The sequence below is a fragment of the Esox lucius genome, chromosome 15 (genome assembly GCF_011004845.1).
Source record: "Esox lucius isolate fEsoLuc1 chromosome 15, fEsoLuc1.pri, whole genome shotgun sequence".
NCBI classification, from domain to species: domain Eukaryota; kingdom Metazoa; phylum Chordata; class Actinopteri; order Esociformes; family Esocidae; genus Esox; species Esox lucius.
In genome coordinates, this window is record NC_047583.1 from 17,055,961 (window position 1) to 17,078,816 (window position 22,856).

Genomic DNA, 22,856 nt, shown 5'->3' on the forward strand with positions numbered 1-22,856 from the left:
AGTGTGCACAAACATGTCAGGGGACTTTTTCTTAACATAGTAGAGGGGTTTACCCTTAAGATGGTGGAGGTTGATTTTAAACATAGTAAAAGGATTTGTTCTAAACATAGCAGAAGGGTTTATTGTAATGATGGTAAAGGGAGTTTATTCAAACAATGGTAAAGTCAGTTTCAAAAACTCTTGGTTTGAAAACTCACTTGTCTTGTTTGATGAGGACAATGTATAAGATCATTCGGTTTCAACTATACTACAATAGCGAGAGGTCGACACTCCCTCACCCATAAGAAGAGGGCATTGGAGCACATCTAGACCTCATCAGAATCTGGAATGGCTGCCATTTCTCTGCCTTTTTTGGTCAGGAGCCACTGTCATCTAGTAATGAAACATTCAAGAAAACATTTAGCAGAACAAGCTAAAGGCAGTGGGAAGAATTGTAGGAGGTTTAGTTTGCTGAAGTCAATGATTTAACAAGGCATAGAAAAACACCATTATATTCACCTTTATTCAATTAAATCCACATAATAAGTCCAAAATAAACAAACTGCAAATAAAAAAGGCAATGTCTTTCAAAAACAAACTAAAGCAACAACAGACTGGTGGCATGGTGAGTGATTACATATGACAGGCTAACAGTGAACATAGACAGCTCTTCACAGGCCTGCATCAAGACCCTCAGCTGCCTATTTATAGAATCTCACTTAGCTTTCTCTTCCCCCTTTGAGTGTCTGAGTATCTGCAGCGTTGTAAAACGTACAGAGTAAATGTATTCATGTGTTCGCAACTTTAGAGATGTTTGTAATTAAGACCTACATGACCATGTAAAGGGAGTTAAGTAAACAGTGATTAATTAAATAAAAAGAAAATCATGAGTAGAGGTCACTGGTTAGTTATGAACTCTGTTCACCTGGTCATTTAGGTCTAAATCAGGAAGTTCCCAGAACTGGTGAACCCAGTCGAGTACTATAAATGTGTACTATTTACACATTTGCGTATGTGTGGGTACATGTACTGAAGTCTACCAAACACATTGGAAAAGCTGTTAACAGTGGAAAATTCCAAGACAATGTCAGCTGTGGACTGTGAAATGTGGTTTTATCTGTGGAGAGGAAGGAAAATACTGTAAATCAGTCCGTGACCAGACGCTTTCCACTCAGCTCAGGACAGGCGCCAAGTCACCAGCACTGCATTTAGACCTAAGTTCTCCAGCTGTAGCCTCCTAAAGCCACATACAACTGTCTCTAACAGCCTCCATCAGTCAGTCGTCTACATCCTGGGTTTGGTGGCGAAGGTGAGGTAGCCTGTGTGCCCTGCCATCTCTCTGGGGGGCGTGGTCGTCTTACAGAGAACAGATGCATTGCTAGGTATTCGGGTGTCAGTGGGGGTCTCAAGGGGCTTGTCAGGGCCAAAGTCTGGTAGGGGCAGTGTGATGGAACGCACTTCATGCACCCTCAGGAGAACTTCCACAGTGCTGATCTCCTCGAAACCTTGGCCAGCCAGCGCCTCACACGTCTTCTGTACCTGTTCAATACACGGGGAGAAGGAGCACACACGTCCCCCTACAGACAGACAGACAACAGGATGGAGACAGACAAGCAGACAGACAGGATGGAGACAGACAAGCAGACAGACAGGATGGAGACAGACAAGCAGACAGACAGGATGGAGACAGACAAGCAGACAGGATGGAGACAGACAAGCAGACAGGATGGAGACAGACAAGCAGACAGGATGGAGACAGACAAGCAGACAGGATGGAGACAGACAAGCAGACAGGATGGAGACAGACAAGCAGACAGGATGGAGACAGACAAGCAGACAGACAGACAGGATGGAGACAGACAAGCAGACAGACAGACAGGATGGGGGAAAGGAAAGAATGGGGAAGAAAAGGAGGAAGAATCAATCAGTTATGTTGTTTGAATTTCCAACACTTCTGGAGCCTTTTTCTGAAAACGGACATTTTGCAGAATCCTGCAAGTTACTTTCAAGAGGCAGATAATAATTTTGAGAGACTAAAGAGAGACTATGCTCCTGAACTGGATTCCAATGCAGGGATGACAAATGATCAAATTTACAAGCCAGTCATAAACATAATAGTTTGTGTGTAATGCTGAACACAGAAGAAACAAATTAAACCATTAAAAAAGCCCAGAGCAAAACTGTACATCAGTGTTTAGATGAACACAGCAAGATGTCACTGGTTGAGAAATTGGAGCGGTTGTGGTGATGACCCTGGTTGACCAATGACTGATTGAGAGAAGCAGATGATGTGGAGCAGGTGGTGACTAGGCTGTCGACAACACTAATCCAGGGTGTGTGAGAGCTGTTAAAGGCATTTGACAACTAACTAGCAAAAACATACAGTATCAGAGGCCAGGCAGCCATGAAGTTACAGAGTCAAAGGTTTGCAAAACACCAACACACTTGGGACACTTTTCTCATGTTAATAAAGGTGTGTGCCAATGCTGGCAAGGCCTAACCAGGTTAAGAGAGGGTGGTTTAGGGACAGATGGAGTAAAAGGGTTGAAGCAGGACCAGGCTGGGTGCTGTGGGAGAGAGAGGGAGACAGTCCTGCCACTTGTGGGTGTAGTTTACCAGGATATCCACTAGGACCACTAGAATCACCTACTCCACTCCGGCCAATACAACATACAACACACTGGCTCCAACGTGGAAAATGTGTGTGTTTGTTTGTGCCTGCATTTTGGCTGGGATAAGGTACCCAGAGAAACAGACACATTATTACTAACATCAAGTATTTTTCTGAGCTCCATGCACCACATCAAGGGATGTGATCTTATCATTGCTTGAGTTTAGGCAATGCCTGAGGTAAATCTGTGTTGAAGCTGCTTGTTGTGACAACTATATACATCCCCATATCCAACCTGTGCTAGGAAGAGAATATGCTGGCATAACCAAGCTGCAGATTAGGCCACACAGTGTTTAAACTTTGACAACTCTGTTACCTCTGCGACACTAAACGCTCATCTGATTCAATCCTTGCACTTAACAACAATACTGTAAAAGCCCAGGACTTACAATGAGGAGTCCTGTGATTCTGGATGTAATATTGTTGAAAGAAAATGTCCAGTAATGTCACAGTAAGTGACAAATACACACAGCTGCACTCATTTAAGAGGAAGAAAACTAAGCTGTGTTATTACACAACAACCAATGTCTCCGAGAACGGATGTTCCACTGATAATTTAGACCAGCCTTCCTCTCTCTGCACAGCTCTAAACACAGGCCACATCAGCCCCATGTCTCCTGGCAACCAAAGACGAGGGGGGGGGGGGGGGGTATTTGAAGAATTAAACATAGAAGGGAAAACACTGGGTTTCCACCGCCCCATGTGCCACATTCTCCCTTACCCTGGTTCTCAGATAGCTTGGCCAAATCCAAAGTAGGGGAATGACATTTCTGGAATGTACCTTTATTATTTGTGGTTACACAAGCACCGTGCAGGATCATGTGAAGCTCTCAGGGGAACTACAATTGACTGGTCAAATGTAAACTACTGGCTACCCTTGGCTGAAGGACAGGGACACAGATCCATAGTGTTCACCCCTCTAGAGGATAAAGAGAGAGAAATGAGGGAGCCAAAAGAGAGAGAGAGAGGCGGAGAATGAGCGGGCCTCTTAGCCCAAACAGAGAATGATAAATAGTGCCTTGCCTAAGGAGACTCAAACGACTACTTCCTACAGTACATAACCCAGTATGGTAATCAGACAGATTCAACAACCAGATATCTGGCCATTTGCTTGTGGCTCTGTTGCTATTATGCGTGTGTGTGTGTGTGTTTAGGGGTGAGTCAGACAGCTACAGTAATATGCAGGAGTGGAACCATAAAAGGGAGTACTGGATGGTCTACCACAGGACAGAGGGTAGGAAACAGAGCAGGAGTCTCTCAGCATTAGTGATCCTCCCTGTCTGACATTCCATGTCTTATTGAAGCGTCCCTTTAAAATGGACCTCTTTACACGCCTAAGGATTACAAAAATGGATAAAACACTAATCCAAAGTGTGTTGGTGTGCCAGGCTAGGGCCAAGATGTGAATACTCACATTACCCGGTCATGGCTCACACATGCACACATAAACTGACCACCCCATTGAGCCACCAACCTGCCCAGGCCTGCCCCCCACTGCACCGTGGGTCCTGGTCTCCACGGAGATCACAGCATGCTCTTTACTCAGGTCACTATTCTGCATCAGGGCTACGGCCATGACGAACAGCAGTAAGGAACACACGCTAGCCAAGGGCACATTGAAAGACAGCTGTGCTGCCCCAGATCAATATGTCCACGGTCCAGAACACCACAGGGCACAGACACAGAACAAGGAAGGGGAGATAAACGTGGCCACGCCCAATGAATGTTCTCTGGACCCCGCTCCCGTCCGACTTTCCACACGCACCAACATGTACACCGTCCCAACACCACACACCACTCGCACACCGCCGTCTTACCCTGCTTTTTCATGGCGCTTTTGGCATGTTGGATGGCCTCCCAGGGAGAGGGGATGTCCAGGAAGACGGCGTCCGCCACGCCGGTCACTCCAAAGCCCTCCTTGCAGACGTCCTGGTTGCGGACGGTGACCAGGTGGCCCACGCGGTGCTCCCTGAACTCCTCCGCTGCCTTCTCGGCACGCTGCTGGTGGAACTCCACCGTGTGCAGGTGGCCCGTGGGAGCGATGGTGCGCAGGATGGCGTGGGACAGAGACCCGCTGCCCGTACCTACAACAAAACCAACAGAGATTGGCTGAGACAGGGCAGTGTCCTTAAATGGCTTGGGGGGAAAAAAGAAGACGAATACAGACTCAGGGCTTCCATTTTCACGTTATAATATTCAGTTACTGGGTCTGGATATTCGTATGTGTTGCATGTAACAATGATGTGCGAGCTTCAAAGGAACAATGGAATCTACGACTGTCATGTGACAACAATAACCACCGTTGTGTCTGATGCGGTCTGAAAAGATCATGTGACATGGGATTGGGGAAAGGGGTCATGGTGATGGGCTACAGTACCCCTCCCTCCTCCCCCTCCTGACATTGCGTCACTGGCTGCTTTTGTTATCATGGCAACAATGGAGGCAATGTTTACCCCCTAGCGTTACAATGACGGCGCCCGACCAACCGGATACGAGATGTCAGAGACAGGGGTAAAGCAGAGGGGCCAGTGGCTAAGAGAGGACTCTATCATTGGTATCTCTGCTGGATCTTTAATGCGTGTTAGTCTGGTCTGACACTTCTTACTGCATGTAATCTGATGCTTTGTAGGAGTGGTGCAATTAGATATAACAATATTACTACATGGTAAGCCATTTCCCATGCTTGGGTAGTTTCCACACTTATTTAATTCCCAGCTGCGATCGAGTATGCTTGATGTACTACTATGACAAATCTTGTCACTAAGGACACATGGAAATCTCAAGTATCCAAAATATGCAGTCACTTTCTATTGAAATACCAAGCAAGAAAATGACATGCCAATTGTATGGCTGAAGTGCAGAGCCCACACTATTTACATTGTCCACTTGACAAATAAAACTCCAGAGGTTAAACAAAGCACATTCAGAATCGTTGACGCAGCCTTGTTAATTTGATAAAGATGCTATCTGAGAGCCAAGAGAAAGAAGGACGGAAAGACAGAGGGATATATGAAGAACTAACAGTATGGATTGTGAATGACAACTTGAGGGCTAAGAGACAATACAGATATCTGATGATGACTGTCAAGACAAGAGCTCCAAGTAACTCCCAACAATCACTGTTAACGCATCCTGTGCCTAGAAGGGTGCCACCGAAAAAGACTGTTTGGTCTCTCCATTAAACAAACAGAGCACCCATCAGCATACAAAGTCACTGCCAGTGTTAATAATTAATTTCTAATACATTTCTGGCAGGAAGATGTAGCCTGGTCAGTAAGAAGCAATATTATTGGACTAAAAGCAGCAGAACATATCAGGAGACCTTGTCCTAGGGCAACCTTTAGTGCAGTTTAGCTACAAGGTGACTCCTCTAGGTGACTGTGCAACACACTGTGTGCTAAGAACAGCCAACTGATAATCACTCCAAGTAACTGCATATTTACACTGCTCATTCACAAAGTCACTCTGGACAACCCTGATAACATGGGGCAGTAGATGATCAAAAGTACATAATCTATCAGGAGGTAATGAAGTAGATGCAACATCTAGTCAGGTTCTAAGCTTCCACGGTCTTATCAGTCACTATGAAGTTCAGAAAATACATATGACCAGACATCCAACAGTTGTTTTTCAGAGTGAAACAAGGTTACGGTAAAAAAAAAAAACATCACGTGCTGGAGGTGATCATGGTCACAGGCTGGTATGTTAGGGAGTTTTACATCACTAATTTAGGTGACTTTGAATTACACCTGTTCAAATCCAATCCACAGAAATGACTATATTGCTGCCTCAGGCTTTTGTGCAGAGTAAACACTGCCATGAAAAAAGTCCTTACTTGAGGACATTTCCAGAGGGCACTACGAGATGTTTTCCAAAAAATCTGAGCTTCACCAGATATTTCAATATTCTCTCTCGCTCACTCTCGCTCACTCTCGCTCACTCTCGCTCACTCTCGCTCACTCTCGCTCACTCTCGCTCACTCTCGCTCACTCTTTCAACACCCAAGTCAATTAATTAACTATTCATCAAGCCTTTCACAAATTGAATTAGGCATGAGAGTTTAGGGTGAAAAATGAAAGAGAGGCCCGAGTTCATCAATACATTTTGTGATTTTCGTTTTTTCTTAAATCATCAACATCCTCAGATACAGTAACCCACACACACAAGTTGGAAAAATACTAGCTTCTGGCCCGCTTACCTGATTCACAGACGACAGAGCCAGGTTTGAGCTCAAGCATCATGGTGATGTTGGCAATGTCTGTTGTGTAGAGGATCTGGGTACGGTGGGGCAGATTGAGGGTCCACAACTCAGGGGTGGGGTGAAGCACATAGACCCAGCCGCCTTTGCTGCATGTGACCTTAGTTCCAAAGCGCTGTCCTATTAGGTCTTTGGAGTGGCGGATAACTCCGTAACGTGTTTGTGTTTGGGCACCCTGCTGCACCTTGATTGGCATCATTGAGTCATGACCCAGGAAGATAATGGCAACATCGCCCTCCTGGATGAACTCAGAATACTCCACAAAACTCATGATTGGTCTTGTCTGATTTTAAACACAGAGCCAGGTTTACAAGTGAATGAGGAGCCAAACTGAAGGGTTGGATCCAGATATTACTGAAAAGATTAAACCAGAAAGATTAGAAACAAGTGAATATTCCCTCCACGAAAATCAAAAGAATGCATAAAAATTAAAGCTTGTAACATTCATCAGGCGACAGGCTAATAGTTTAGTTAAAATCAGTTCAGCCTTTTTGCAAGATCAAAATGTATAATGCTCTGTCATAAAAACCGCCCTCCACAATGGGTTTGTTTATTTTCAACTATTTCCAATGTTAGCACGTGCTGACAACTGTACATTTCGTTTAAAAACAAATAACTGATTCGTTTATTTTTGAATAATAATAGTGCCAGAGAATCACATTACTTCAGTAATGTAACTGACCTCAACCTTAAAGTCATAACCCTTGCGCACCATAAAGTGTACAGTAAGTAAAAATAAGTTTATCTTTTTAAATTAGTTAATTTCCTACATTACTATACCTATTATAAATATATACCTACATAGCTATAATATTAACTAGCTGCTACTGTAACGATAGCTTTCTAACGTAGCTAGTTAGCTTAGCTAGTTTTAAACCTTCAATACATTTTTACCATCAATAATATGACTACTTGGTTCGACAACAAAAATTACAATATTGTACAGTATCGCTCTTCCATGTCCACTGCACTGCTATACAACACAGTAGCTTGTTGACGTCCTCTAGCTAATGTATCCGGAAACTTTATAGTGAAAAATGTATGTAATTGTCAATACAGTGGACGTACATTAACTTGTCTGATGTCGGTAATCAATCAACTTTATGTTGACTACGATCACTGTGACAAATGCCTTCTTTAGATAGGTAGCAGATAGTTAGCTAGCTGCAGTGGCTAGTTACAAAACGTTGACCCAACTCAACTACTGAACTGTAGCCAGCTTATTAGCAAACGTCACTTCACTCAATTGATCAAGTTAACTAGGAACAGTTGGTAAGGTATTTGAATTGAACTCATAATTACGGAGGTTGTAGATCAAATGGAATTTGTTACTGTAGCTTCCAGATAATGCTGTTGCAGTTCAACTTCACATGCGTCGAGCTCACGTGCAGATTTCTTAGATCATTGGGACTGACCGAGCGAGGCCCCTCTTGACAAACATTTACATCATTTGCTTTCGCAGCAATAGTGCATCGTGTAATGAATGAGGCAGTTCAGATGATGCGCAAATCTGTGAAAAGTCGCAAATGCGGCGCTTTTAGTGGCTTTTCAACGCCTGCGTTTTGAAGGCTCCAGTTGATGACGTATAATTTCTTAAAAAGGCAAAACAAGCAATGAGTGGAAATCATAATTTGACAATAATGATTTTCACATGATAGTGATGTTTGTAAATGTTGCAAGTAGAAATTGCAAGTAGTTTGAGTGAAGAACAGTCTACCTAATTGCATGAGTCACTGAAGTTTCAATGTACATTCTTGGAATGGCTTACTTTTCAGTGCGTGTAATTACAAAATACATTTAAAAAATCCCGTTATCAATGGTTAAAACAAACTGAATTTTAATTAATGTTTGTAAATAATATAGATTATAAATCTATAAATGCTTATTCATTAGTTGCATTACAGTTCTGTGGTAGCAATGATGGTTCTTAAATATGTATTGAATTGTTTACATTTTTAAGAATGATTTAGTTGTAATATTATTATTTGATTGTTATGATTATTATTATTGGAAAGGAATTGCCCTACTTTTGTTTTTTGTACTCTCACAAACGAAACGGTTTGTCTCGAAAGAAAAAAAAAAAGAAAAAAAAACGACGTTATTTTTGTTATATTATATCAGTATTATATTCATAAATGGTGTAGACCAGGGAACATGAAAAATGATATTTAGTATCGCATGATAGTTGGTCACTATAATGAATGGATGACAGATACTGACCAATGGGAGCCGAGCTCCCCTACTATAAAGAACGGTCTCCAAGAACGTTTTCTACCCGAGAGCAAAGAAGTTTGGTGCTTGCGCTCCACGAGTGGAAAAATAGGGATCTTTGTGTCTTCCCCCAGTAGTATCCAGCCTCGGCAGCAGGTAGGACCACGTCTACTAGCTCGAGGATGACATTCATATGTAAAAATTACATCATTCTTTAGCCCCAAGACTACCGTATTGACTGATCAGATACTTTGTGTTTAGCAAAGGCATCTATTCAATATTATGTTTAGTTGAAAAATACTATTCTACTGATTTCAGTATACAGTAGGATATTGTTTTCACTATCCATACATATATTTTCCAATTCCAGGAAATGTCGATTATAATATTAGACAATGCAAATTATGTAATTTAGCTGTTGCGGTGATCGAGCACAAAAAGCGTTTTCTTGTTCTGGGCGGATTGATTTGTATCTCTAGCAGATAAAATGTAACACTGCAGACTAGTTTTGCAATGTACGAGTGTGATGGGATCAGGCAGTTAGCTTATTTTTTTTATTGACATTCCATCAGTCCGCCTCTCTGGATCCCTTTTCCTTTATCAGTTGTCGACATTTTACTCTGGAGTCTAATGCAGTTGAGTGCGATCGATTAACAGCCAAGTGTCTAGAGAGCTATGCACTCGCAATTCTAAAGTATTTGATTTTGATCTTAAGTGTATTTATTTTTTTCTTCTGTACTTTATGTTGCTTCCAGGAATCAGCTATGCCGTTCGGAAATACCCACAACGCGCTAAAGATGAAGTTCACGTCTAGTGAGGAGTACCCAGATCTCAGCAAGCACAACAATCATATGGCCAAGGTCTTGACACCTGCCATCTACGAGCGTCTGAGAAGCAAACAAACACCCAGTGGATTTACGTTGGATGATGTCATTCAAACCGGGGTTGATAACCCAGGTAAAGGTCCAATCGGCTTTCAACCATCAATCCATCTGTTCTCCCTCTTAGAAGTGCCTTTAGAGAAAGCATCCTGTGCAACGGCTATGGAGGTGTTCATACCCAAGCTTTTGCTGTGCACAGTGACCTAACCTTGCCAACAGATAACACAGCTGAAGTTTGTCAACTAGAAGGATTACATTCCTTTGGCATGCAGTAGTACTGTAACAAACACAAACAAGTCAATGGGGTGTGTATTTCAGAGCCTTGTAGCTTCTGCTGCAGGGATCAAGCATCATTTAGTTAAGTACTGTTTTTAGGTCAACCACTTCATACTAATTTATAATAATAACTTAATATCAGAAATCATTATAGCTTGGCATTTCAGTAAGTGTCAATCTGGTCACCAACTACACACACAAATTGAAGTAAAAAAACAAGAACAGTTCTGTACTGAGAACAGTTCAGTACACATTTTTGAAGAATGTTCCCTCAAAGGTAAAATGTTGGTCTTTATGGGGCCAGAAGAGCACCTTTTGACTAACAGAAATGGTACAAAGTGAATTTACCCCCCCCCCCCCCCCATCTTATTAATGAAATGCCCAAACTGGCCATCAAGATGTCACCTGATGAGGATTACCCTGACCTCTCCAAGCACAACAACCACTTGTCCAAGGTCTTAACCCCAGATTTGTGCTTCAAATAACTGTGCTAACCCCAGTGGCTTCAATATACATTTCATTCAGACAAGGGTTGACAATCCTGGTAAAACGAACACGTCCAAAGTCTGTCCATGCCACCTGTATATAGTTTGATGAAATCATAAGCCATCATTATTAAGCTAGACTGTCCATGTGTTTTAATCTGTTGTGTTTTGCAGTTTGTCTTTTAATTCATGCCATCTCAGGTTGTTTTGGTTTTGTTTCCAGGTCACCCATTTATCATGACTGTGGGATGTGTGGCTGGAGACGAGGAGACATACGAGGTCTTTAAGGAGCTGCTGGATCCCATCATTATGGATCGACATGGAGGATACAAGCCAACAGACAAGCACAAGACTGACCTCAACCCAGCCAACCTGAAGGTACAGCCTTCTAAATGGATACCTGATCCGGTCTTATATTCATTTAGAACAGTCTACACTGAAGAAATATAGTCCACTGTTGACAAGTCACAGAAACTCTGACTGTTTGTTTGTACAGGGTGGAGATGACCTAGACCCCAACTATGTCCTAAGCTCTCGTGTGCGAACAGGCAGGAGCATCCGTGGTTTCTGCTTGCCCCCACACTGCAGCCGTGGAGAGCGACGGGCCGTTGAGAAAATGTCTGTCGAAGGTACATGAAGGCAATGTCAAAGTAAATTAGTGAAGTATAGATTCAATCTATTTTTTGAAACATAGTTTTTTACCCACTCTATCGGCGATATTATATTACTTTATTAATAGAGACAGCTGAAGTGGTAGTAGGCCAGAATTGAACCCACGCTGCAGTAGACCTCCCTGTAGAAGGGTTTGTGTATGCCAGCCTAGATTGCTGCTCCCTGCAAAACGGAGGAGGGCCCCCTCTTGTGGGGAACTGTTCATATTTTTGTTGTTACTAACAGGGAAGGAATTTAGGTCACTTTGAATCAGGGTTGGGTTGAATTCTAGTTAATATACGTTGATCAAATGTGACTAATATTCTAATTTCAAAGTATAGAAAAGAGTGAGAATTTCAATGTAAGTCCTAAAATAAGTAAAAATGGAATTAACCCCAACCCTACATGGTATTTGATTGCCAAAGCCACGTAATGATACTGCACATTCACTCATCCAGTGACTTGGGACAAAGCCAATGTACTTGACATTTTTGTTCCTTGGCAGCTCTGGATTCTCTGTCTGGTGACTTGAAGGGGAAGTACTACGCCCTGAAGAACATGACAGATGCTGAGCAGCAGCAGCTGATTGATGACCACTTCCTGTTTGACAAGCCTGTGTCTCCTCTTTTGCTGGCCTCTGGCATGGCCCGGGACTGGCCTGATGGCAGGGGGATCTGGTGAGACCTACAGTATCAGAAAAAATGCAATAGCCTAATGGCCTAAATACGTTATTACTGTATTTATATTACTATTCAGTGTAGGGTTTTTGCATGTAGAGATTTTGTAGTGGTTTGAGGCAATATACCACAAAACCCTGATGTGCTCTTGCTATTATGAACCAGTTACTAACATCACTTTCATTTACTGCACAGGTTCTAATATAGATCAGCCCTTATCTGTTGTTTATTGGTTATGGAAAACAAACCCCCACGATTGGTTATTGCCATTATAAACTGGTTACAAATGTAATTAATACAAAGAGTTGTTATCCATGACATACAATCTGAAATACCACAGCCTTCAGTTATTCAGCATTTTGAAAAGTAATTGTAGTATATTTATCGATTTATGATATTTGACAAAGAGGTGGGGTATTTCTCCATGAGGAAACCTATGGGTCGAATGAGAACACATGAACTGTAACCTAAATTTAGGTGTGACCATGATCTGAAAGTTCAGCACTTCTATGACCTGTAAGGAACACTATGGTTTATACTAGGTACTTAGGTTTTTCAGTGGCATAAATTTGGATATAGGGTTAGAGAATGGCTTAGGTATATTCAAATTAATATTAAAATATCAATACAGTATGTAGGATAGCTTTCCCTTTCATACTACAGTTGTTAGCAGTCCTATTTTGGGTAGTAAACTACAAAACTCTATTGGCAGGAATTGTAGATTGACACATACTAAATTGTAGTATAGTATACTAAATTTGACTACACAATCCTATATTAAAAATACTATTGCGAACTGTAGGGGCTTTTTCATGTTGGTGGACTGGGATTTCCATTATAATTTGGTTTTATTGTTACCTGAGCAATATACTTAGGCCTACTTTTAGAACTTTGAATGATTTTTGTCTAATTCTTGATAATATTCAGTTCCATTATTTCGCTATATACCCTGTGTAATGTTAATGGGGAGGTAACATGACTGGGATATACACTGGTGGCCAGTGGATTAGGTATACCATCTCATTTACAACAATTGATCGCTCCTACAATGAGTCACTTGCTTGAGATTGCTGTATAAAGCAGGTAGATCAGCTTGCAAGATTCAGTTACTTTTACAATAACACTGAATGGACAAAGTTTGTGACCTAAGCAACTGAGTTTGGTGTAGTGCAATGAAGCAAAAACATCAATTTATTGCACCAACAGTCCTGTTGGGGGAAACTTCATTGAGATGGTAATGAAGAACCGCAAGCAGTATGCAAGCTTACAGGCTGGGGTCCAACAGGAAAATATTGGTGCAGAACAGTGACTCAGAAAGCATGTCGGTCATGTTCACTGATGGGCTGTTTCGGCACACTACCAGTGTTCTGCTCCTATCTGCATCAATAAAGCAGTTCTAGTCTACAAAACTGGACAATTGAGCAGACATTCTGGTTCAGTTTGTGTGCAGTCCGTTCATTGGCTTATGTAGTATCCAGGCCTCATTGACTGTGGGATCATATGGACATTTTTCACAGCATGAATGTCCTGCCATCCATGCAACTACATGATGCCATCGTGTCAGTATGGACCTACATCTGTGTAGAGTTTCTGGCGCCTTGTAGAAGAGATGGTTTAGCATCATGATGTGGAAAATCTGTCTCCAGTAGTAATGCCTTACTGTTCAGTGTTGTTGAACTAAACAAACATTTTTAACTTCTCCCATTAACTTGTGAAACCCTGGGTCAGTTTTATAGTATGTTTTGTTTTCCATATATAATGTTAAGGGTGACAGTACATGGCTGCCATGGACTGTTGATGTGTCATTTAAATCTACCACAATGCACACACTGTATTGGCCCAACTCTAAATATACTGTGTATCACTGGTTCTTACGTCATTATTTATTTGTGCCCTCTCTAACATAAAGGACAGCCAAATTGAATGGTGAATTTAAAATGGCAACCTTCCAGCTAGGTCTAGCTACAGTCAGGGAATTACAAAAATAAGTTATAAGCCATTGTCCATGAATTTGTCAGAGGAATATAGAACATTTAGATATATATACTTCTTTCCCCTTCTAATTTATCAAGGCACAACGACACCAAGACCTTCCTAGTCTGGGTCAACGAAGAGGACCACCTGCGTGTCATCTCCATGCAGAAGGGTGGGAACATGAAGGAGGTGTTCAACCGTTTCTGCACTGGCCTCAAAAAGGTGAGCTTATCTGAGGCTTTGACATTCACAAGGCTCTGTGTGCAAACAATCTGGCAATGATATTTCTTTGACATTTTTTTTAATCCTAGATTGAAACCTTGTTCAAAGAGAAGGGCACTTCATTCATGTGGAATGAGCACTTGGGCTATGTGCTCACCTGCCCTTCGAACTTGGGCACAGGGCTGCGTGCTGGAGTCCACGTCAAGATCCCTAACATGAGCAAACATGCCAAATTTGAGGAGGTGCTCAAGAGGCTAAGGCTCCAGAAACGTGGAACAGGTGACACAAATTAAAATACTTGTTTGTTCAAAACCATTAAGGCTGTAGAATGACAAACACTGGCAATAGTTCCAGCATTAATTGCTAGAATTCCTCTGAAATTATCATGGTGATATTTAGTCCCTCTTCTATGTTGTGCCTTTATTCCAGGTGGAGTGGACACTGCAGCTGTCGGTGGCACCTTTGATATCTCCAATGCTGACCGTCTGGGCTTCTCAGAAGTGGAACTGGTGCAGATGGTTGTGGATGGAGTCAAACTGCTGATTGAGATGGAGAAGAAGCTGGAGAAAGGACAATCTATTGATGACCTCATGCCCGCTCAGAAGTGAGAACTTCTGATTGCTTCCCCCTGTTCCCTTGCCCCATTGTCATCTGAATGAATGTGACACTATCCTGGATTGCACTCTTTATTAAAGAGCACTTACACTCACACAAGGTCCCCTCATTGTGAGTGTGGATCCGAAAACATGAAAATAAAAACATTTCAATGTATTTGTTTCTATACTATTTCATTTGTGGTGACGCAAATCCTCATACAGTGCAGTCTAAGTATTTGGACAGTGACACAGGTTTTGGTGTTTTTGCTCTACTCAAGCACACTGGATTTGAAATAATACAATGACAATTGGCTTAAAGCACATACTGTCAGATTTAATTTCAGGCTACTGTCATCCATATCAGATGAACCATATAGAAGTAACAGCATGTTTTGTCCATAGTCCCCCACTTTTAAGGGTACCAAACCTGCTAAGAATTATTGGCTTCACATTTTTCTTTTTGGGAAGGTGTTTGTTTACATAAATGCATGCAAAAGAGACCTGTCAATGTAGTTTTAAATCAAGTCTTTGCATCTGGAGTCAATTGCTTGTGTCTAACATGAGGATCAATATGCAGACCTAATTATAGATCAGAAATAAACCGTTGTACCAAAATCAACTCTTTGGTAAATCAAGAAACGAAGCACTGGTTAGCTAAGCAATGGCAAATGACTTTGTAGACCAAGGAAGACTTCTACTGTGTTACCAAAGAATGCTCACCATAATGAAAAAATATAAACTGAGTCATCAAGGCAGTAGGAGTTGCAAAAACCGAATAGCCTCAAAAACACAATTGCTTAAATACCAAAAACTGCTTGCAGTGTTCCGGGAAAAAGGTCATATGGACGATAGAGAAAAATGTACATGAACCAGAGTGATAGCAGAATGAAAGTGACTGGCATATCAACTTGTCTGATGTTTTGGGCATGTCTGGCTGCCACTTGAACTGGCTCATGTGTCTTTATTCATCTGGCAGCAGTATGAATTCTGAAGTGTACAGAAACACAGTCTACTCTGATCCAACCAAATGCCTCAATTGAACAGCAACTTGGAGCAGGACAAAGACCCCAATTACTTTTAGTGCCTAAGAGTGAAATGTTTCCGACTGGCCAAATCAACTGCCCAACCTGAATCCGGTTGACCTGAATCTCACCTAAAGGCAAAAATGCCCCGAAACAGGTCTGGCAGAACATGACCTGGTAAGATACCCTAGATGTCTTGATGTCTATGGGTCACAGACTTCAGGCAGTCATTGAATGCAAAGGACTTACAATTAAGTAGCAAATATGACAACTTTATTTAAGATTAACTATGTATAAAAAAATACTTTAAAATCCTACACGATTAAAGCTGAAATCTGCACTTTTAACCTCTTAGCTATATTTTTAAAATTTAAAATCCAATGTGCTGGTGTAGAGAGCTAAAACAGCAACATGTGTCACTTTCCCAATACATTTTGACTGCACTGTATATTAAGTATGCCCTGAGTCAAGTTTAGACATTTTTATTGAGACACTGGTATTCTTACCCTGTGAGCTTTTACATGAATTCCATCTACTTTCAAACAATACAGTATATAAAAGAAAATGGAGTATAACAATGTGCTATCTTGAAAGTAAAATACATTATTTACACTGAAAACAATGCTGTCATGAGAAGATTAAATAAATAATATCAAAGACTAAAATGCTCATACATTTTCACAGCATGACAAACCATATTAAACTCATGATGGCCCAACATGACCAGATTATATACTGTACTGTAGTTATTGGTAATTATTGCCAAAAGCATTACTCTCTATACATTATAATAATTCAATACATACTCTGTGTATATTGTTTAAAAACATTTGGAAACTGCTACTTTAATGATTGTACAGCTTAAATACTTTCTAGATATAGTTGTGCCCTTTTTGTTCATAGCTTTAACTCATTGGCGACTTTGGAAGCAATGTTTTTAAAAGCAATGGATGAGCCTGATATCCTCTTGAATCTCACCCCATTGAGGGAGAGGCGGGGCAATTTGCACACCTCCATCTCCCATTGGACAAGGTTCTCAGCATGTCCATCACCATGGACACAGAGCAGTAGGAAACACTCTTGCTGTTCGTAGTGGCAGTTGTTGGCATCGAGCACCTTGCGGATCTCCTGCATGATGTCACAAGGCTCCATGGAGCTGGTGGTCCTCATACTCCAAGTGAATCTGAGGGAGCGGGGTTTACCGTCTTTATTTTCCCCTTTCTGATCCCCAGGTACATGGCGACTAATAAGAGGGAGATAAACAGAGGGGAAAACTTTTTGAAAGGTTCTTCTTCGAAAAAGACCATTTACAACACATTTACATTTGAGTCATTTAGCAGATACTTTCGTTTACGTGAATTAGCATAGCATGCAGTAAACTGATGGCCACGTAGCACAGAAGCAAAGCACCATGCACATTATGGAAGTCAATCAGGAAAACTAAATTAACAGAAAGAACCACAGCCTATGTCGCAGCCAGACACCATATTCATGAGCTGAAGGTGAGGGATGCTAAACCCTGCGGGTAGGTAGAGGGGACTGGTTGACTGACAATAAACGAAAATCAGAGCTGGGAGTGAAGTGACAACAAGACCGTCATCACAGGAGGATCAGGCTGAGAAAGGAACATATACACCTCACCTTGAGCCCTCAAATCTCCCGTTTCTCTCAAACTCTGTTGAGACTCTGACAGTTGAGGGAGCAGAGCAAGATTAGGAGAAAAGAGAAAAAAAACAAATGTGGACTTCTGATGGCAGAAATATTATTTTCATGGTTGACAAAAGTAACCTTGAGATATACTATGAATATAAATTGAAAGTTATATAATGTATATACAGTGGGGAGAACAAGTATTTGGATACACTGCCGATTTTGCAGGTTTTCCTGCTTACAAAGCATGTAAAGGTCTGACATTTCTATCATCGATACACTTCAACTGTGAGAGACGGAATCTAAAACAAAAATCCAGAAAATCACATTGTATGATTTTTTTATAATTTATTTGCATTTTATTGCATGACATAAGTATTTGATCACCTACCAACCAGTAAGAATTCCGGCTCTTTCTTTAAGAAGCCCTCCTGTTCTCCACTCATTACCTGCATTAACTGCACCTGTTTGAGCTCGTTACCTGTATAAAAGACACCTGTCCACACACTCAATCATACAGACTCCAACCTCTCCATAATGGCCAAGACCAGAGAGCTGTATAAGGACATCAGGGATAAAATTGTAGACCTGCACAAGGCTGGGATGGGCTACAGGACAATAGGCAAGCAGCTTGGTGAGAAGGCAACAACTGTTGGCGCAATTATTAGAAAATGGAAGAAGTTCAAGATGACGGTCAATCTCCCTCGGTCTGGGGCTCCATGCAAGATCTCACCTCGTGAGGCATCAATGATCATGAGGAAATTGAGGGATCAGCCCAGAACTACACGGCAGGACCTGGTCAATGACCTGAAGAGAGCTGGGACCACAGTCTCAAAGAAAACCATTAGTAACACACTACGCCGTCATGGATTAAAATCCTGCAGCGCACGCAAGGTCCCCCTGCTCAAGCCAGCGCATGTCCAGGCCCGTTTGAAGTTTGCCAATGACCATCTGGATTTTCCAGAGGAGGAATGGGAGAACGTCATGTGGTCTGATGAGAAAAAAATAGAGCTTTTTGGCCTAAACTCCACTCGCCGTGTTTGGAGGAAGAAGAAGGATGAGTACAACACCATCCCAACACCAACCCAAGAACACCATCCCAACCGTGAAGCATGGAGGTGGAAACATCATTCTTTGGGGATGCTTTTCCGCAAAGGGGACAGGATGACTGCACCATATTGAAGGGAAAATGGATGGGGCCATGTATCGTGAGATCTTGGCCAACAACCTCCTTCCCTCAGTAAGAGCATTGAAGATGGGTCGTGGCTGGGTCTTCCAGCATGACAATGACCCGAAACACACAGCCAGGGCAACTAAGGAGTAAGGCCTAGTCCACACGGGTATTTTTATAACCGGAGTTTTTTCTCCTCCGTTTAAAAAAAAAAAAAACCCGTCCACACATGCTCGGTTTAAAATAAATCTCCGTCCACATGAAAACACAAAAACGCGCTGTCAAGAGCATGCCACACCAGCATACGGCGATATAACCCAAATCGTAAAGTCACCTTGGCCAATCAGAAGCCTAGAAAAAAGTTATTACCGGTTCCACTAGACTAACAACATGACGAACAGAGGAAAGGGAGAGTCGTATGTTTGGACTGATGGCGAAGTTGAGATTTTACTTAATGTCACACGTGAATATAAAGTTAACAAAACACATGAAAATGTGGACTGGGAGTCTTGCCAGTCCAAGTATGCCGACATCCTAGCGTTGTTTCTAGAGCATTACCCTGAGACGTCCCAAGAGTTTCCTCATCGTAAAGAGGATATAATTGAGCATGTATCTGTATACATGTTAGAAGCCCTGTTAGCAGCACAGTTGTTATAAGCACGATTTGGGCTACATCCGCCATTGCAAAGAATCGTCAACAAACATCAACAAAGCAGTTAGCGGCGCACAATATGACGTCAAACACAGCGGATAACGGCGCACACTCTGACGTCGCAAGGCAAAAAACCCGGTTATACTGTCCACATGACAACACTGTAACCGGCGTTTCTGAAAATGCTCACCCTGGCCGGAGTTTTCAAAAATGTTCGGTTACAGTGCCCTGAAACTGCGTTTTCATGTGGACGGAAGGCCGAACCGCGTAAAAAAAGTCACGGTTATAAAAATACCCGTGTTCATGTGGACTAGGCCTAAGAAGCATCTCAAGGTCCTGGAGTGGCCTAGCCAGTCTCCAGACCTGAACCCAATAGAAAATCTTTGGCGGGAGCTGAAAGTCCGTATTGCCCAGCGACAGCCCGGAAATCTGAAGGATCTGGAGAAGGTCTGTATGGAGGAGTGGGCCAAAATCCCTGCTGCAGTGTGTGCAAACCTGGTCAAGAACTACAGGAAACGTATGTAATTGCAAACAAAGGTTTCTGTACCAAATATTAACTTCTGTTTTTCTGATGTATCAAATACTTATGTCATGCAATAAAATGCAAATTAATTACTTAAAGATCATACAATGAGATTTTCTGGCTTTTTGTTTTAGATTCCGTCACTCACAGTTGAAGAGTACCTATGATAAAAATTACAGACTTCTACATGCTTTGTAAGTGGGAAAACCGGCAAAATCGGCAGTGTATCAAATACTTGTTCTCCCCACTGTACTAAGTTATATAATCCCACCACTAAATACCTATAAACATATTATGGAAGAGTGGACACTTGCGCACAATTCAAAGTAGAAGAGACTTTTAACTCTTTTGCTTCTTTAACACAGAATAAAAACAAGAGGAAATAAACAAGAAAGTGGTTCATCGGCCGACACAAAGCAAAGGGTACAACAATGGAAATGTGTTGAATGACAGTATGACAACTTGGGTAAGCTTGGTGACGTGAAGAGATTCACTAAAACATAAAAACAAAACCATATAGCGGAGGTACAGTCCAGACATCCCAACACACGTGTGTGCCCACAACAAACATTTGTTGTCTATTTGGGCCATTGCATGCAGACTGGGGTTGTTGTGGGAGGGCTCATGCAGTCCTGAGGTTGACAGACAGCAGGTCAGAGGTCCTCTAACTTGTTTCCTGACTCCAGTTGACACTGGATATGTGTTTTATTTTGTTTTGAAAGACAACCAGGATCACCAGTCACAGGGACATTTTAACTAACTAATGCATTTTAGATCCACAGTTCTAAATGAGTAGTGGGATAAAAAAGACACAGGCTAGCCTCGAAATGAATCTAAAGGTGGCTAAAGGAAATGTGATTCCCGGAGGGCCTTAGCTGCCTCACAGAACCATCCTGATCTTCACATTCTGTACTGGTGGAGGAAAACTGAATATGAGCTTGCGAGACCAGGATGGTTCTAGGAGCCTAGGTTCTTAGTGGGTGTGACAGCAGATACTAGCAAAGGGGTTGGGGAAGAGATCTGAGACTGTGTCTGAGACAGGGATAGGGGCTGGGAGTGTGTGTGTTTCATACTGAAAGGAATGGGACCATATTGGGGTGTGTACTCCAGTCAGTTCTCCCCAAACAGAACTCTGACACATACTGAGTTGAGCCTAACTCTTGTGGGGACATATTGGTTGAAATGATCCCTTACTCTAGGTTTCCATCTGCAGCTTCCTACAACTGTCTATATCTTCTGCTCCTGAATCTGGAAGAAAAGATGGATTCTGAAAGTCTATTTTTTTTACGGACACATGAGAGTAAGAAAGAAAGAAACTTTATGTACGACATGATCACAGGCCAATAACGCCAGAATGACGAGGAGGAAGAGGAAAGGGGGACATGAGGAGAGATGGGTGGACAGAAGACTTACTAAGAGTCTTTGCTCCCTGGGCAGAAGGGATGGCAGGCCCTGATTTGGCTGTCTGCCGTTTGGTTGGGTCAATACTGACCCTGAGGGGAGGAAAAGCAGTGAAAGGTCCAAGGTTAAAGGGCACAGAAAGGTCAGGGAGACATTGGCACACAGCAATAGAAGAGTGAGGAGAAGAATGAAGGGCTCATTGCCTACTACTGAGAGAAGAGACTTCCATCCCTATACTTGAACCCACCATTGTCAAGATTTGTTCAGAAATAAGAATCAGCAGAGAAATGAAATGTGTGACAAGAACATGGTGATGGAAAAACGATGCGAGGATTGCAAATGCGGCACCACTTCCTGAGATGACGATCACCAGGTTGCCACTAGGTGTCAGTGTGTCACTAAACAGGAGGTTTCCTGAGGAGAATGTACGGTGGAAGGGATTCTCCTTTGTCCATAATTCTAAACAACAACGCCTGAACAGCCAGGCCATCCACTTGTAAATGTTAACAAACTGATGCATCAAGGCATGAATTCCTTTGTGCTTGTATAAAAATGGGTGGACTTACTACACAACCGGACACAGGACAACAGTCTGCTCACCAAAAGAAGAAATGTCATTGTTTTTGAATTACATCTGATCTTGCTACCACTTAAACCCCAGTCAGAATTTATTTCAGATTCCACTTGGGTACACATATCAATTGACATACCGATGTTCCAGAAATCAACGTTCCCAACGTCGTATATACAATGACTCATCAGAATAATCTATATTCTGCGCCACCACATTGCAAAGCTGATCACATTGCCACAAACCACCCAAATTATCACAGGGACCATCTGTCATAAACCACAAACATCATGCAAACCCAACACTGGACAGAGATCCAGACAAGTTAGATTTAGAACAGAATCAAAAAATCTGTCTAGATAAAACATACCCGAAACAACAGTTCAATACTGACCAATCTTTACTTTGTGAAAAACATAAAAATCTAAACATCAAAATCGATAGCACGTATGCAAGTGGACAAGGCCCCTACCAGATGCACAGAAGATGGATTAGAGGCAAGCTTTCTGTTGGCTGTTGATAAATGTTTTTCCTGATCTATCTACCCCAGAAACCTAAGACCAATCACAGCCACAAAGCATGAAGGTTATCAGCATTGCGTTAGTTTGAAAGTTCCAGCTCCTCTGATCATTGGTTAAAGAGAGTTTTAGTTGATTAATTGCACACACTGAAGGCAATAAGGGATCCTACCTTTTGGTAAACCTGAATGACATGTTTCTACAAGAGAATCAGGAAACATAAAGAAACAGTGAAAATGGGGCAGGACAAATATATGATTGGTTGAGTCTTAAAATGAAAGAACAGCGACAGGATGGTTGGGTGTTTGGAATAATGAATGGTGAGAAGATGTTGATTTCTATTCCTCTGTCAGGTTAGTCTTGGGAAACTGCAGAATTGTTGACAGTAGCCCAGCTACCTATCTAAAATGTGTTCACTCTACTCAGGTTTTCCTGCTGGTTTGGAACATTTCCTTTTGTCTCTCTCT

General features: G+C 42.0%; 3 protein-coding genes across 15 annotated transcripts in view; 1 reads left to right on the top strand and 2 right to left on the bottom strand.

Moving 5' to 3' along the window:
• Positions 1 to 475: 475 nt before the first annotated feature.
• Positions 476 to 8,417, bottom strand: trmt61a (tRNA methyltransferase 61A). Of its 2 annotated transcripts, none has more exons than XM_010878767.3 (4): positions 8,211 to 8,417; positions 6,849 to 7,262; positions 4,468 to 4,734; positions 476 to 1,556 (listed from the first exon to the last, which is right to left on the bottom strand). In XM_010878767.3, the coding sequence occupies exons 2-4, from the start codon at positions 7,177 to 7,179 to the stop codon at positions 1,264 to 1,266; spliced, it is 891 nt and encodes a 296-aa protein (XP_010877069.1). In that variant the 5' UTR covers positions 7,180 to 7,262; positions 8,211 to 8,417; the 3' UTR covers positions 476 to 1,263. The 2 variants fall into 2 exon arrangements, with proteins under 2 accessions (XP_010877069.1, XP_010877071.1); XM_010878769.3 differs by lacking the exon at positions 8,211 to 8,417 and adding an exon at positions 7,977 to 8,204.
• Positions 8,418 to 9,181: 764 nt separating this feature from the next.
• On the top strand, positions 9,182 to 15,054 carry ckba (creatine kinase, brain a). The gene is made up of 8 exons (NM_001304218.1): positions 9,182 to 9,275; positions 9,875 to 10,076; positions 10,985 to 11,139; positions 11,258 to 11,390; positions 11,918 to 12,089; positions 14,162 to 14,285; positions 14,375 to 14,564; positions 14,715 to 15,054. Exons 2-8 carry the CDS (start codon positions 9,884 to 9,886, stop codon positions 14,891 to 14,893), a joined length of 1,146 nt encoding a protein of 381 aa, NP_001291147.1. The 5' UTR covers positions 9,182 to 9,275; positions 9,875 to 9,883; the 3' UTR covers positions 14,894 to 15,054.
• Positions 14,959 to 22,856, bottom strand: part of mark3a (MAP/microtubule affinity-regulating kinase 3a) — a 31,965-nt gene continuing 24,067 nt past the window's right edge. For 2 of the 12 annotated variants that reach the window (XM_013137379.4, XM_013137378.4), the window contains exons 16-18: positions 22,562 to 22,588; positions 17,545 to 17,589; positions 14,959 to 17,146 (exon numbers count right to left, since the gene is read on the bottom strand). In XM_013137379.4, coding sequence (XP_012992833.2) covers positions 16,801 to 17,146; positions 17,545 to 17,589; positions 22,562 to 22,588 — 418 coding nt within the window. In that variant the 3' untranslated portion in view covers positions 14,959 to 16,800. Of the gene's footprint in view, positions 17,147 to 17,544; positions 17,590 to 21,093; positions 21,393 to 22,561; positions 22,589 to 22,856 lie in introns of those variants that run through there. The other 10 variants (XM_013137389.4, XM_013137388.4, XM_013137382.4 and 7 more) reach the window with 6 other exon arrangements.